The sequence below is a fragment of the Pollachius pollachius genome (assembly GCF_949987615.1).
Source record: "Pollachius pollachius genome assembly, chromosome: 13".
Taxonomy (NCBI): Eukaryota; Metazoa; Chordata; class Actinopteri; order Gadiformes; family Gadidae; genus Pollachius; species Pollachius pollachius.
This window is the reverse complement of record NC_136946.1, coordinates 384,420-400,225: the sequence shown is the minus strand read 5'-3', so window position 1 is coordinate 400,225 and position 15,806 is coordinate 384,420. Positions and strand designations below refer to the sequence as shown.

Here is a 15,806-nt window from a genome sequence, read left to right as displayed (position 1 = left end):
TGAATTAGGGAGAGAGGAGCAGGGGAGAAGAGAAAAGAGAGAGAGGGAGAGTAGAAAAAACAGAGGAGATGATGAAGAGAAGAAGAGAATGGAGGAAGAGAAGGAGAGAGGAAAAGAGAAGGAGATGGGGTGAAGGAACGGTGGCGGACATGGAGGAGAGGAGAGAGGACAGATGTCTGCGGCAGAACGTTGGTCAGCAGAACCTCTCCCAGCGGCCTCCTCTCTCCTCTCTCCTCTCTCCTCTCCCCTCGTCAACAGAGATCCTCTCTCCTCTCCCCTCTCCCCTCGTCAACAGAGATCCTCTCTCCTCTCTCCTCTCTCCTCTCTCCTCTCCCCTCGTCAACAGAGATCCTCTCTCCTCTCTCCTCTCTCCTCTCTCCTCTCCCCTCTCTCCTCGTCAACAGAGATCCTCTCTCCTCTCTCCCCTCTCCTCTCCCCTCGTCAACAGAGATCCTCTCTCCTCTCTCCTCTCTCCTCGCTCCCGGCTGGTGGACCAGATAACGAGGAGGATAACGAGGAGGATAACGAGGAGGATAACGAGGAGGATAACGAGGGGGATAACGAGTAGGATAACGAGGGGGATAACGAGGAGGATAACGACGAGTCAGCTCCCAGCACCGTGAGCCATTAGGACCGACTCCGAGAGCCGTTGTGACACCTCAGCCCTGAGCGGCCGCCCGGGCCCCGGGCCCCTGAGTCTGGGAACAGGCCCCTGAGTCTGGGAGCCGGGCCCCTGAGTCTGGGCCCCTGAGTCTGGGAACAGGCCCCTGAGTCTGGGCCCCTGAGTCTGGGAGCCGGGCCCCTGAGTCTGGCGCAGGACCTCCTTCTGGGAAAGGACCTCCCACTGGGAAAGGACCTCCCACTGGGACAGGACCTCCTACTGGGACAGGACCCTGGGACAGGACCTCCTACTGGGACAGGACCTCCTACTGGGACAGGACCTCCTACTTGGACAGGACCTCCCACTGGGACAGGACCTCCTACTGGGACAGGACCTCCTACTGGGACAGGACCCTGGGACAGGACCTCCTACTGGGACAGGACCTCCTACTGGGACAGGACCTCCCACTGGGACAGGACCTCCTACTGGGACAGGACCTCCTACTGGGACAGGACCTCCCACTGAGACAGGACAGTCAGGGCGAGGCTTTGTTCAGGGACACCTCCACACTCCCAATAGCAGCATTCCAGTTACCAGCCAACTACAACCCATGGCTTTCGGCCTTCCAAAAATACTTAGCAAACACAACACAAAAGACACACCACAAATCACACACACCACACACAGCAGAATCCCCCCAGCAGCGTGGGCCGAGCCAATATCCCATCTGGTGTAGCGTGCAACGGAGCGCGGCGGCCAGACGATAACAACATCCAATATCACCGCCCAAAGACAGGACAACACGCGCCACAACAACGTTAACGTAAGCTCTTCTCCACAACATCTCCCACAAATACACCGCTTCAGGAACGGGACGGGACACAACAGAGCATTCAGGGAGGACAGTCTCCTCTGAGCCTCTCGCTCTGAGCCTCTCTGAGCCTCTTTCATCCTCTCTCTCTGAGCCTCTCTCTCAGCCTCCCTCTGAGCCTCTCTCTCTGAGCCTCTCTCTGAGCCTCTCTCTGAGCCTCTCTCTCTCAGCCTCCCTCTGAGCCTCTCTCTCTGAGCCTCTCTCTGAGCCTCTCTCTGAGCCTCTCTCTGAGCCTCTCTCTCTGAGCCTCTCTGAGCCTCTTTCATCCTCTCTCTCTCAGCCTCTCTCTCTGATCCTCTCTCTCGCTCAGCCTCTCTCTCTGAGCCTCTCTCTGGGCCTCTCTCTCTCTCAGCCTCTCTCTTAGCCTCTCTCTCTCTGAGCCTCTCTCTCAGCCTCTCTCTTAGCCTCTCTCTCTCTGAGCCTCTCTCAGCCTCTCTCTCTGAGCTTCTCTCTCAGCCTCTCTCTCTGAGCCTCTCTCTGAGCCTCTCTCTCAGCCTCTCTCTCTGAGCCTCTCTCTCAGCCTCTCTCTCAGCCTCTCTCTCTGAGCCTCTCTCTGGGCCTCTCTCTGAGCCTCTCTCTCAGCCTCTCTCTCAGCCTCTCTCTCTGGGCCTCTCTCTGAGCCTCTCTCTCTGAGCCTCTCTCTGAGCCTCTCTCTCAGCCTCTCTCTCTGAGCCTCTCTCTCTGGGCCTCTCTCTCTCTGGGCCTCTCTCTGAGCCTCTCTCTCAGCCTCTCTCTCTGAGCCTCTCTCTCTCAGCCTCTCTCTCTCTGAGCCTCTCTCTCTGAGCCTCTCTCTCTGAGCCTCTCTCTGAGCCTCTCTCTCAGCCTCTCTCTGAGCCTCTCTCTGAGCCTCTCTCTCTGAGCCTCTCTCTCAGCCTCTCTCTCTGGGCCTCTCTGGAGGCAGCGTCCTTTAAAGGACCAGCAGTGACCCGATGGAGCCAGCAGCAGCAGCAGTGTTAATATGCCGCTGGCACCGAGCCTTAATAACACGCCAAACACAATCCATTATTCAACGGTTCTAACGAGACGGAAAATCAAATCAATGAGTTTGATCAGTGGATGAACTGATACTGTACCTGTACTATGTAAATCAATATGTTCCCACAAGCCATTTGTCAGAATCTAGAGACCACGCCACTGCGCCTCCTTCGGACGTAGCCCCGCCCACTTCCCTTCTCAGCCCCGCCCTCGGGCGCATTCCTTCCCTGCGGTTCGTCTGAAGACTCACAACCAATCAACCAACCCCCCCCCCCCCCCACACACACACACATACCCATACACACACATACTCACACACACACACTGCATACAGTGACACACCCCAGAACACAGGTATCACACTTCATGAATCTTTAAACTCTTTGTGAGAAATAAATCAAAAATTTGTTTGTCAACGTAAACAATGTTTACTGCCTCACCGTAGGTGTGTGTGTGTGTTGCAAGTGTGTATGTGTGTGTTGTCAGTGTGTGTGTGTGTTGTGTGTGTGTGTGTGTGTGTGTGTGTTGTCAGTGTGTGTATCCAGTGTGTGGTTTTCCTGAGAGCCACAAATGACTGCCAAAAGATCCTAAGATAAGCCTCATAAATATGGAGAGAGAGAGAGAGAGAGAGAGAGAGAGAGAGAGAGAGAGAGAGAGAGAGAGAGAGAGAGAGAGAGAGAGAGAGAGAGGGAGAGAGGGGGAGAGAGGGGGAGAGAGAGGGAGGGAGAGAGATAGACAGACACAGAGAAGCACAGAGAGACAGACAGACAGACAGACAGACAGACAGACAGACAGACATACAGACAGACAGAAGCATATGTGTGTGTGATGTCGATTTGCAGGTGTGTGTGTGTGTGTGTGTGTGTGTGTCTGAGGAGGGTGTGCGTCTGCATCTGTGAGTGAGTTCATGCTCCGACAGTACAACCAATCACGGTCCAGCCCGATTCCTCATGGACCAGGGAACAAAACACGCTAACAACATGGTAGCTTATCAGCCTGTTGACGCTGCGTCACCATGACGACCAGCGAGGCTTGACTCTCTCTCTCTCTCTCTCCCCCCCCCCCCCGTTGAGTGTGTGTGCCTCGGCCCTAACGAAAAGCCATCTTCATTTCCTGCTCCGACCAATGGCAGCGCAGCGTCATCTAATGATGATGTCATTATGCTGCAACGACCCCGGAGACGCGGTGATGGACTGGAGGAGGGAGGAGCTCCGCGTGACTGACAGCGACCAACGCCTGGCTCTGCCAATCCCCCGCCAGCCCTGCTCACCCTTCATTCAGGAGCTGCTGCTGATTGGCCGAGAACTTCATCCATCGTTTCTCTAGTCAGCAGGACATCAACGATGTCTGTGGATCTGAACACCAAAAGGCACGTTGATGAATAAAGGTAGCTCCAGCCGACGTCCGCCAGCCAATCCCTGACGAGCTCCACACACACGAAGGACTCACTAACACACACGAAGGACTCACTAACACACACAAAGGACTCACTAACACACACAAAGGACTCACTAACACACACAAAGGCTTGTGAGGGGCTACGAGGCTCCGCCTCCTCTCTTTAAGGACGCTCGCTTTCGACCAACCCGGCGGTTCGGCCGGATGCTCCTCCCGCCCACGCACCGCCGTGGACCAATGAGGGGCGAGCGGCGGCGCCTGGCCCCGTCCGTCCAGATGGCCCTCCTGCCGCTCAGCTGACGAAGACGAGGAGACGAAGGGCCGATGACGAACCGACGAGGCTGCCGCAGACGGGAACCATGACGACCACCTCCGAGGCCCCCGGCCAGGGGGGCCGGCAGAGTGACGGCGTTTGAACGGCTGGCCACCGAGGGGGGGGGGAACGCAGACGGCGCCGCTTGGAGCCAGTCCTGTTCCCAGGGCCGGTCCTGGTCCTGGTCCTGGTCCTGGTCCTGTCCCCGGGGCCGGTCCTGGTCCTGGTCCTGGCCCTGGTCCTGGCCCCGGGGCCGGTCCTGGTCCTGGCCCTGGTCCTGGCCCTGGTCCTGGCCCCGGGGCAGGTCCTGGTCCTGGCCCTGGTCCTGGTCCTGGTCCTGGTCCTGGCCCCGGGGCCGGTCCTGGTCCTGGCCCTGGTCCTGGTCCTGGTCCTGTCCCCGGGGCCGGTCCTGGTCCTGGCCCTGGTCCTGGCCCTGGTCCTGGTCCAGGTCCTGGCCCTGGTCCTGGTCCTGGCCCTGGTCCTGGCCCTGGTCCTGGTCCTGGCCCTGGCCCTGGCCCTGGTCCTGGCCCTGGTCCTGGTCCTGGCCCTGGTCCTGGTCCTGGCCCTGGTCCTGGCCCTGGTCCTGGCCCTGGTCCTGGCCCTGGCCCTGGTCCTGGCCCTGGTCCTGGTCCTGGCCCTGGTCCTGGCCCTGGTCCTGGCCCTGGTCCTGGTCCTGGTCCTGGTCCAGGTCCAGGTCCAGGCTCCAGGCCGGAGTCGTCATGACTGAAGCGTCACAGCACCAGCCCAGCACACCAACAGTGTGTGTGTGTGTGTGTGAGTGTGAATGCATGCGTTCACACACCCCTCCCCCGCAAGGAGGCACACACACACACACACTTTATTGTTTCTCCAATACCGTCCTGACACCTCTCTGCTGGCTCAGCAGTTGCTGGTTGGTTGTCTATAAAACTATACGTATAAATATAAACCGTCTATACTCTGGAGACATGGAGGACCTCTATGAGGACTGAGCAGGCACAGGAACAGTGCCAGAGGAAAGACAACGAGGTGTGTGTGTGTGTGTGTGTGTGTGTGTGTGTGTGTGTTACCCAGTGATCGATGGCGCACTCCTGACCCCATGAGTCAGTTCAAGATGAACATCCACGCCCATATAAGGAGATGCCAAAATCGATTTCCTTTTAGGCCGGTGAGTGTAAAAGCAGAAACCATTAAAGTAACCATTAGAGAGGACGTGTCCGCGCTGCTACCCCCCTGCACCTGGCGGACACCCTGGCTCCGAGCCCCACCCCTCGGAACCTAGATGGAGCCTACCTACAACCGCATCGGACCGGTTTCCCGACAGTAGCACGAATTCCATTCTTCCCCCGAGCGCCCCGCTATAAGCTGACCCCCATCTCCCTCCCCCCCCCCGGAGGAAAAGTACACGCACTGATGGAACGCCGGGAATGCCACTATCTGTTGTTACGCTGCATGAGGGTTCTCCTCAGGCAGTGTAACCACGTTCACCCAGGCTGTCGGACGAGGCCTCGACCAATGGGGTCTCCCACGGCCCCTCCCCCCCGCCCCCCAAACAAGATGTCTCCCGCGCCGTCCGGCGTGAGCGCCCCCCCCAGAGGGGCCCCTCCAGACCCCAGAGCGGCCAGAGCCCTCCTCAGCGCCACGAACGGCCCACTAATGAGTCCGTCGTTACCCACTTAATGAACCCCACCGCCAGGCTAGCACCCTGGGGTACGCTAGCCCCGCCGCCGCTACACTGATGGTTAGGGTCCGGACAGACGCCTCGGGCTCACTGAGGGAACCAACCGCAGACCAGCACATTTATTAACCTCTGTAAACTACCATGCTAACAGGAATGAAGCTAACCCTGGACCCCGTACAGCAAGGGAGCTACCATGCTAACAGGAAGGAAGCTAACCCTCACACACACACACACACACAGCTACACACCCTTGTCCAGCAGTTTGGACGGAAACACGGATACACACCAACAACCACACACAAATGATCTAAAGCATTTGAGTCTAACACACGTCCACACACTAGTAAGACAAACACACAACCGTTAACGCACACACACTATTACAGAAAAAACCACACAACCATACACACACACACACACACACTATTACAGACAAAACCACACAACCATACACACACACACACACACACACTATTACAGACAAAACCCCACAACCACACACACACACACTATTACAGACAAAACCACACAACCACACACACACACACACACACACACTATTACAGACAAAACCACACAACCATACACGCACACACACACTATTACAGACAAAACCACACAACCACACACACACACACACACTATTACAGACAAAACCACACAACCACACACACACACACACACACACTATTACAGACAAAACCACACAACCATACACACACACACACACACTATTACAGACAAAACCACACAACCACACACACACACACACACACACACACACTATTACAGACAAAACCACACAACCACACACACACACACACACTATTACACAAACAGCCTCCCTCTCCTCAGCAGACAGACTGAGAGACAGGGATTTGTGGGGAGGATGGTGTGTGTGTGTGTGTGTGTGTGTGTGTGTGTGTGTGTGTGTGTGTGTGTGTGTGTGTGTGTGTGTGTGTGTGTGTGTGTGTGTGTGTGTGTGTGTAGATGGAGGATAGCGAGGGGATTTGACTGAGAACCGACGGCCTGCACTGATTACACACACACACACCCACACACACACACACACACACACCTCCAAAAATACCTGCATCTCCAGCCTGTCTAGTTGGGGCTGTTGCAACACTGAGTAAAATATTTGCTACACACACACACACACACACACACACGCACACACACACACACACACCATGCATGAGGAAACGTGCTGTAGAACACATGAATATAGAACCCCCCCCTCATGTTCCAGCAGCTATCCTCAGGGCCTGGGGGGCCGCAGACAGCTGACAGATTCACACCTCGGCCTGCACAGCGCACACTAACACACAGCGCACACTAACACACAGCGCACACTAACACACAGCGCACACTAACACACACTAACACACAGCGCACACTAACACACAGCGCACACTAACACACACTAACACACAGCGCACACTAACACACAGCGCACACTAACACACACTAACACACACTAACACACAGCGCACACTAACACACAGCGCACACTAACACACAGCGCACACTAACACACAGCGCACACTAACACACACTAACACACAGCGCACACTAACACACAGCGCACACTAACACACAGCGCACACTAACACACACTAACACACAGCGCACACTAACACACAGCGCACACTAACACACAGTGCACACTAACACACAGCGCACACTAACACAGCGCACACTAACACACACTAACACACAGCGCACACTAACACACAGCGCACACTAACACACAGCGCACACTAACACACAGCGCACACTAACACACAGCGCACACTAACACACACTAACACACAGCGCACACTAACACACAGCGCACACTAACACACACTAACACACAGCGCACACTAACACACAGCGCACACTAACACACAGCGCACACTAACACACACTAACACACAGCGCACACTAACACACAGCGCACACTAACACACAGCGCACACTAACACACAGCGCACACTAACACACAGCGCACACTAACACACTAACACACAGCGCACACTAACACACACTAACACACAGCACACACTAACACACAGCAAACACTAACACACACTAACACACAGCACACACTAACACACAGCGCACACTAACACACAGCACACACTAACAGACAGCGCACACTAACACACACTAACACACACTAACACACAGCACACACTAACACACAGCACACACTAACACACAGCGCACACTAACACACACTAACACACACTAACACACAGCACACACTAACACACAGCGCACACTAGCACACAGCGCACACTAACACACACTAACACACCCCCTGGTCAGCTGTATGCTACGTTGAGCTCTCTCCAGCCTCTCCGGGGTCTTTGAAGCCCACCGTACTGTCATGGAGGAAGTCAATACCACCAGCCCTCGCTGGGTCCCTGCACACACGCAGGTGCACGTTGATGCACGTGCACACACGCTGGTGCATGCTGGTACACGTGCACACACGCAGGTGCACGTTGATGCACGTGCACACACGCTGGTGCACGTTGATGCACGTTCACACGCTGAACGCCGCATGGCGGGGGAGCGCGGTCCCGTATGGTCAGGTAAGGGGGGGCTATGCAGAGTCCAGGTAAGGTAAGGGGGGGCTATGCAGAGTCGAGGTGAGTCCTGAGTCTCCTTCTCTTTGTTTACTTTGGCGCACCAATCAGACATTTAAGAGATGCTTCCATGGAAACACCACATGAAACACTGAGCTATCTTCTAGAGTCAAAGTCGTTGCTGGTTTAAATGATTAAGATTTGAACATGATGTAATCGCCTGTTCATCTCTGTTACAGCTGCAGGCGTGACAACAGTTTGAGCAGCCCCGGAGTGTAGGGCTGAAGGTGAACGTGTGTGTCGCACCCCAGGAGAGTGATCTTTGGCAGCCCTGGTGTAAGGCTGGATCTACCTCGCTAGAGCTAACTGTGGATAGCTCTGGTGTAGCTTGAACGCTAATGGAGGACAGAGAGTAGGGCGAACAGCAGAGAGCTGAGAGGAGCTGGGAGTCGGTCTGCCGCCGCCGCACGTGATGTTCGTACGCCGCAGTGAGTCTCAGACGTGGACGATGTAAACGATGCTTCGGGTGGATCCACTTTGGGAATAAGTGTTAAACACTTCCGAGCGCTGACCTCCGGCAGGATGTCAGGCTCCTGTAATCCCAAATCAAATGAAGTCAAAGCGCGGAGGTCCAATCTACTCCTCCTTCATCATCTGACTTTATCACTTGCCTCCACCTCCGGCGTTGCTGGTGACTCTTGGTGTATGAAGAGCCTGGAGGAATACAACCGCAGCCAATCGGGTGGCTCTCCAGCTGGGGATCGGCAGGATGTGATGCTCGATGGACCAATGACAAGTGAGGAGGTGTGACCGAAAAACGTAACGATTGAGTGGACTACTTATCGCTTTTATCTCTTACTGACGTTACTACGGTTTGTTGCTACTTGTCGCATGATTTAGAGACAATGCTTATAATCTTACATTTCATGAACGACTGCAACAGGGAGAATAGCTCCTAGCTAGGGAGTGGACAAGGAAGCTAGTGAGGAGGCTAGCTAGGGAGTGAACAAGGTAGCTAGTGAGAGGCTCGCTATGAAGTGGACAAGGAGGCTAGTGAGGAGGCTCACTGTGAAGTGGACAAGGAAACTAGAGAATGAGACCCAAAAACAGTGAGGAAGGTGGAATGGAAGATAGCAAAGGAAGTGATAGAAGGACGCTAGCAAAAAGGAAAGAGGTTAGCCAGGCGTGAGGAGTACGGTTCTACCCCTGTGCTCAGCGGAGAACGGTTCTACCCCGTCGCTGAGCGGAGGCCGGTTCTTTGGCTGCGCTGAGGAGATCCCAGATAAGGAGTGTGTTCCGGCTCAGAGCAGCAGCTTGTTCCGCTAATTGAGCCGCACATCGCCGTCTTTGTTGTGTTTATTATTATCTATTTATTAATGAATCCATCACAAGGCGTCAGTCTCCCAGCTGGCAGCAGTGACGACGACACGATGATCAAGTCATCGCCATGACAACGCAGAGGACCAACGACCCCACACTGGTCCTGTGATGATCAGGCGATGCTTGTACTGTTCACCACGTAGCCATCACCTCGAGAACGCCGGCTAGCTCTGGTTCAGCCGGTTAGCTCCGGTTCAGCTGGTTAGGTCCGGTTAGGTCTGGTTAGGGAGGGGACGAGGGGGCTAGTGAGGAGGCTAGCTAGGATAGGACCAGGCCCCGTAGAGCAGGCACTGGGGCCCCGTAGAGCAGGCACTGGGGCCTCGTAGAGCAGGCACTGGGGCCCCGTAGAGCAGGCACTGGGGCCCCGTAGAGCAGGCACTGGGGCCCCGTAGAGCAGGCACTGGGGCCCCGTAGAGCAGGCACTGGGGCCCCGTAGAGCAGGCACTGGGCCGGCCGAGTCCATTCCAGGGAACAAGCGAGGCGGGATCTGAACCCTCGTCCATCCACAGCCTTTCATCTCCAAAGGAACGCAGCCCGGCTGTAGGTGATGCAACACCGCCCGCACAACCAGAAATACTACGCCTGTTATATGCATGTAGAGTTCACACACTCACACATACACAGACACACATAAACACTTCACACACACACACACACACACACACACACACACACACAGTGCTACACTGATGTTTAGTGGAACAGATGGAGAAGGGAGGAGGAGGAGAAACTGCTGTTCCTCTATGGGAGAGCGTACACGTGGGAGCGTGCACGTGGGAGCGTGCACGAGGGAGCATTCACATGGATGGGCTACAGTTGTGATGTCACAACCGGACGTGGTTCCGTGATTAACGGACCAATCATCTTCTACCTCAATAGCGGCCATTCCTGCGCCAGAAGCTGTCCAACTGAAGACCAAATAATTACTGTTCCCCTCTGCTCTCCTCCCTGCTGGCTCTCCTTCCTCCCTCCCCCCCTCCTCCTCCTCCTCCTCCTCCATATCTCCCCCTCCCTCCCTCCTCCTCCTCCATATCTCCCCCTCCCTCCCTCCCTTCTCCTCCTCCATATCTCCCCCTCCCTCCCTCCCTCCTCCTCCTCCATATCTCCCCCTCCCTCCCTCCTTTCTCCTCCTCCATATCTCCCCCTCCCTCCCTCCCTTCTCCTCCTCCATATCTCCCCCTCCCTCCCTCCCTTCTCCTCCTCCATATCTCCCCCTCCCTCCCTCCCTTCTCCTCCTCCATATCTCCCCCTCCCTTCTCCTCCTCCATATCTCCCCCTCCCTCCCTCCCTTCTCCTCCTCCATTTCTCCCCCTCACTCCTCCTCCATATCTCCCCCTCCCTCCTCCTCCATATCTCCCCCTCCTCCATATCTCCCCCTCCCTCCCTCCACCTCCTCCATATCTCTCCCTCCCTCCCTCCCTTCTCCTCCTCCATATCTCCCCCTCCTCCTCCTCCTCCTCCTCCTCCATATCTCCCCCTCCCTCCCTCCTCCTCCTCCATATCTCCCCCTCCCTCCCTCCCTTCTCCTCCTCCAAATCTCCCCCTCCCTCCCTCCCTTCTCCTCCTCCATATCTCCCCCTCCATCCCTCCCTTCTCCTCCTCCATATCTCCCCCTCCCTCCCTCCACCTCCATATCTCCCGCTCCCTCCTCCTCCATATCTCCCCCTCCCTCCCCCCCTCCTCCTCCTCCTCCTCCTCCATATCTCCCCCTCCCTCCCTCCCTTCTCCTCCTCCATATCTCCCCCTCCCTCCCTCCTCCTCCATATCTCCCCCTCCCTCCCTCCCTTCTCCTCCTCCATATCTCCCCCTCCCTCCCTCCTCCTCCATATCTCCCCCTCCCTCCCTCCTCCTCCTCCATATCTCCCCCTCCCTCCTCCTCCATATCTCCCCCTCCCTCCTCCTCCATTTCTCCCCCTCCCTCCGAGCCCATTTCCTCTCTCTCTTTTATGTTTCCATTCTCAAGACATGATGAAACACCAGTGTGTGTGTGTGTGTGTGTGTGTGTGTGTGTGTGTGTGTGTGTGTGTGTGTGTGTGTGTGTGTGTGTGTGTATTAACCCTGAACCACATGCTCTTTGTGTCCAACAATGGTAGAAGGTTAAAGGAGAGAAAAAACACTCACACTCACACACACACACACACACACACACACACACATACACACACACAGTAATAAGCTACGACATTACATGAATTCTTATTGTTCCACAATGCAAACATGAAACCTGTTCTAAAACGCAGAGAATTCAAAGGAAAATAAAATAAAATAAATAAATTCAAAATAAAATATATCTTAAATCCAAAATCCTAGTTTATATCTAGATAGAGATGGTATTCATATCTAGATAGAGATGGTATTCATATCTAGATAGAACTGGTACTAATATCTAGATAGAGCTGGTACTAGTATCTAGATAGTGTAGAGCTGGTACTAGTATCTAGATAGAGTAGAGCTGGTACTAGTATCTAGATAGTGTAGAGCTGGTACTAATATCTAGATAGTGTAGAGCTGGTACTAATATCTAGATAGTGTAGAGCTGGTACTAGTATCTAGATAGTGTAGAGCTGGTACTAACATCTAGATAGTGTAGAGCTGGTACTAATATCTAGATAGAGTTGGTATTAATATCAAGATAGAGTAGAGCTGGTATTAATATCTAGATAGTGTAGAGCTGGTATTAATATCTAGATAGTGTAGAGCTGGTATTAATATCTAGATAGTGTAGAGCTGGTATTAATATCTAGATAGTGTAGAGCTGGTATTAATATCTAGATAGAGTAGAGCTGGTATCGTTATCGTAGAGCTGGTGTTAATATGTTGATGTATAGAGGCAGTATTAATATCTAGATAGTGTAGAGCTGGTATTAATATCTAGATAGAGTAGAGCTGGTATTGTTATCGTAGAGCTGGTGTTAATATGTAGATGTATAGAGGCAGTATTAATATCTAGATAGTGTAGAGCTGGTATTAATATCTAGATAGAGTAGAGCTGGTATCGTTATCGTAGAGCTGGTGTTAATATGTAGATGTATAGAGGCAGTATTAATATCTCCAGAGATCTGGTTTGATATTGTTCGCCGGTGTTAACCTCTCCATATTGAAGAGCTCTAATTGCGCTGTGGAGTCTGGCAGCCCTCCTGAAGAGGAGGGAGGAGACACTGCTGCCTGTCTCACTGCACTGCTGCCTGTCTCACTGCGCTGCTGCCTGTCTCACTGTGCTGCTGAGAGCCTCAGAGCAGAGGACCCATGACCACCGCCTGTCTCACTGCACTGCTGCCTGTCTCACTGCGCTGCTGAGAGCCTCAGAGCAGAGGACCTATTACCACTGCCTGTCTCACTGCGGCCCTGCCTGTCTCACTGCAGCCCTGCCTGTCTCAATGCCACCAGAGCCAATAGACCGAAGCCACCGCCTTAACGTCTGTTACACTGACGGGTATAGGAAGGCGGCTGCTGCAACACAGCACAACACAGTAACACAACGCAGCAACACAACACAACACAGCAACACAACGCAGCAATACAACAACACAACACAACACAGCAACACAACACAGTAACACAATGCAGCAACACAACACAACACAGCAACACAACGCAGCAGCACAACAACATAACAACACAACGCAGCAACACAACAACACAACACAGCAACACAACACAACACAGCAACACAACACAGCAACACAACACAACACAGTAACACAACACAACACAGTAACACAACTCAGCAACACAACACAACACAGCAACACAACACAACAACACAACACAGCAACACAACACAGCAACACAACACAGTAACACAATGCAGCAACACAACACAACACAGCAACACAACGCAGCAACACAACAACACAGCACAGCAACACAACACAGCAACACAACACAACACAGTAACACAACACAGCAACACAACACAACAACACAACACAGCAACACAACACAACACGGTAACACAACACAACACAGCACAGCAACACAACACAACACAGTAACACAATGCAGCAAAACACAGCAACACAACACAGTAGCACAACGCAGCAAGACAACACAGCAACACAACACAGTAACACAATGCAGCAACACAACACAACACAGTAACAACGCAGCAACACAACATAGTAACACAACGCAGCAACACAGCAACACAAAACAGTAACACAACGCAGCAAGACAACACAACACAGTAACACAACATCGTAACACAACACAGCAACACAGCAACATGCATCAACACAACACAGTAACACAACGCAGCAACACAGCAACACAACACAGCAACACAACACAGCAAAACAACGCAGCAACACAACACAGCAACACAGCAACATGCAGTAACACAACACGACACAACACAGCAACATGCAGCATTATGCAGTAACAGCATTATGCAGTAATGCAGTAACAGCATTACGCAGTAACAGCATTATGCAGTAACAGCATTATGCAGTAATGCAGTAACAGCTTTATGCAGTAACAGCATTATGCAGTAACAGCATTATGCAGTAATGCAGTAACAGCATTATGCAGTAACAGCATTATGCAGTACTGCAGTAACAGCATTATGCAGTAACAGCATTATGCAGTAATGCAGTAACAGCATTATGCAGTAACAGCATTATGCAGTAATGCAGTAACAGCATTATGCAGTAACAGCCACTCTTTCCATCGGAGTGTCCATCAGTGTGTCCCTGGGTTGGGTTAGGGTTAACCCTAACACAGCATTAGTGTCCATCAGTGCGTGGATGAATGTGCGGATACATGGTGTGTGTGTGTGTGTGTGTGTGTGTGTGTGTAAGAGCATTCATGTAGACTGTGTGTTGGGGGGGGAGCGATATACCATATTAATGTTCAAACAGTGGGGGGGAGAGTAGGATGGGTCCACAAAATGAGCGAGCAAGAGAGGGGGAGAGAGAGAGAGAGAGAGAGAGAGAGAGAGAGAGAGAGAGAGAGAGAGAGAGAGAGAGAGAGAGAGAGAGAGAGAGAGAGAGAGAGAGAGAGAGAGAGAGAGAGAGAGAGAGAGAGAGAGAGAGACATGAAACAGAATGGAAAACTTAATCCTGAGGCCCCGAAATAAAATAAATCTGCTATTTTTGCCTAAAATCCAGCTACGCCTCTCCCCCTCTCTCTCCATACCTCTGCCTGTCTGTCTGCCTGTCTGTCTGCCTGGAAAGGGTTTTTCCAGGGGACACTTGATCATGACGTAAACATCACCCTGCTGTCAGATTGGCTCACAGAGCTGCCAATCAAAGCAAAGCCAGCCAATAATAAAGCAGTCAGAGGAGTGGAGAAAAAAATGGTAGCAGACAGACAGACAGACAATCAAGGCAGCGTGTGTGTGAATGTGATCACATAGCCTGAGGTCCATTACCCCCGCCCCCCTCCCCCGAGGTCCCCACCAACACACGTCCCCACAGCTCCATGAGCACTGAGTGTGTGTGTGTGTGTGTGTGTGTGTGTGTGTGTTCAGTGGAATCAGCCCAGTGTTTGATAGCGTAGCGGCCTCCTGGTTGATGGAGCCAGGGTGGTTCAGCTAAAGCTCAGAGCCCCCCCCCACACACACACACAAACGGTTTGAACAGCAACCACTAGCTGGTCTCACAAACCTACTGGTCACACAGTGAGGAGGAGGAGGAGGAGGAGGAGCAGCAGCAGCAGCAGCAGCAGCAGCAGGAGGAGGAGGAGGAGGAGGAGGAGGAGGGGGAGGAGGAGGAGAGGAGAAGAGGAGGAAGGAGAGAGGAGACGGAGGAGAGGAGAGGGAGCAAGAGGAGGAGGAAGAGAGGAGGAGACAGAAGACGGATAAAGACAGGAGAATGTGAGGAGCTAGATGAGAAGAGCAGGAGCAGACAGAGCTGGAGGTGGAGGAGGAGAAGAGGAGGAGATGGAGGAGATTGAGATGATGGAGAACCTGGAGGTGGAGGAGGAGAAGCTGGGGGAGGAGATGGAGACAACAGAGGGAGGTGCAAGAGGAGAGCGAGAGGTACGTCATTGACCCTCGCTAATGGAGGCGCTACGCTAGCATGCCCCCG

The 15,806-nt window shown here is 53.4% G+C and overlaps 1 protein-coding gene across 1 annotated transcript in view; it reads right to left on the bottom strand.

Moving 5' to 3' along the window:
• LOC307085265 (voltage-dependent calcium channel gamma-7 subunit-like) overlaps positions 1-14,771 on the bottom strand; it is a gene marked incomplete at both ends in the record, with an annotated part of 82,844 nt that extends 68,073 nt beyond the window's left edge. Inside the window, one exon of the mRNA XM_079749967.1 lies at positions 14,663-14,771. Coding sequence (XP_079606093.1) covers positions 14,663-14,771 — 109 coding nt within the window. The remainder of the gene's footprint in view (positions 1-14,662) is intronic.
• Positions 14,772-15,806: the final 1,035 nt, after the last annotated feature.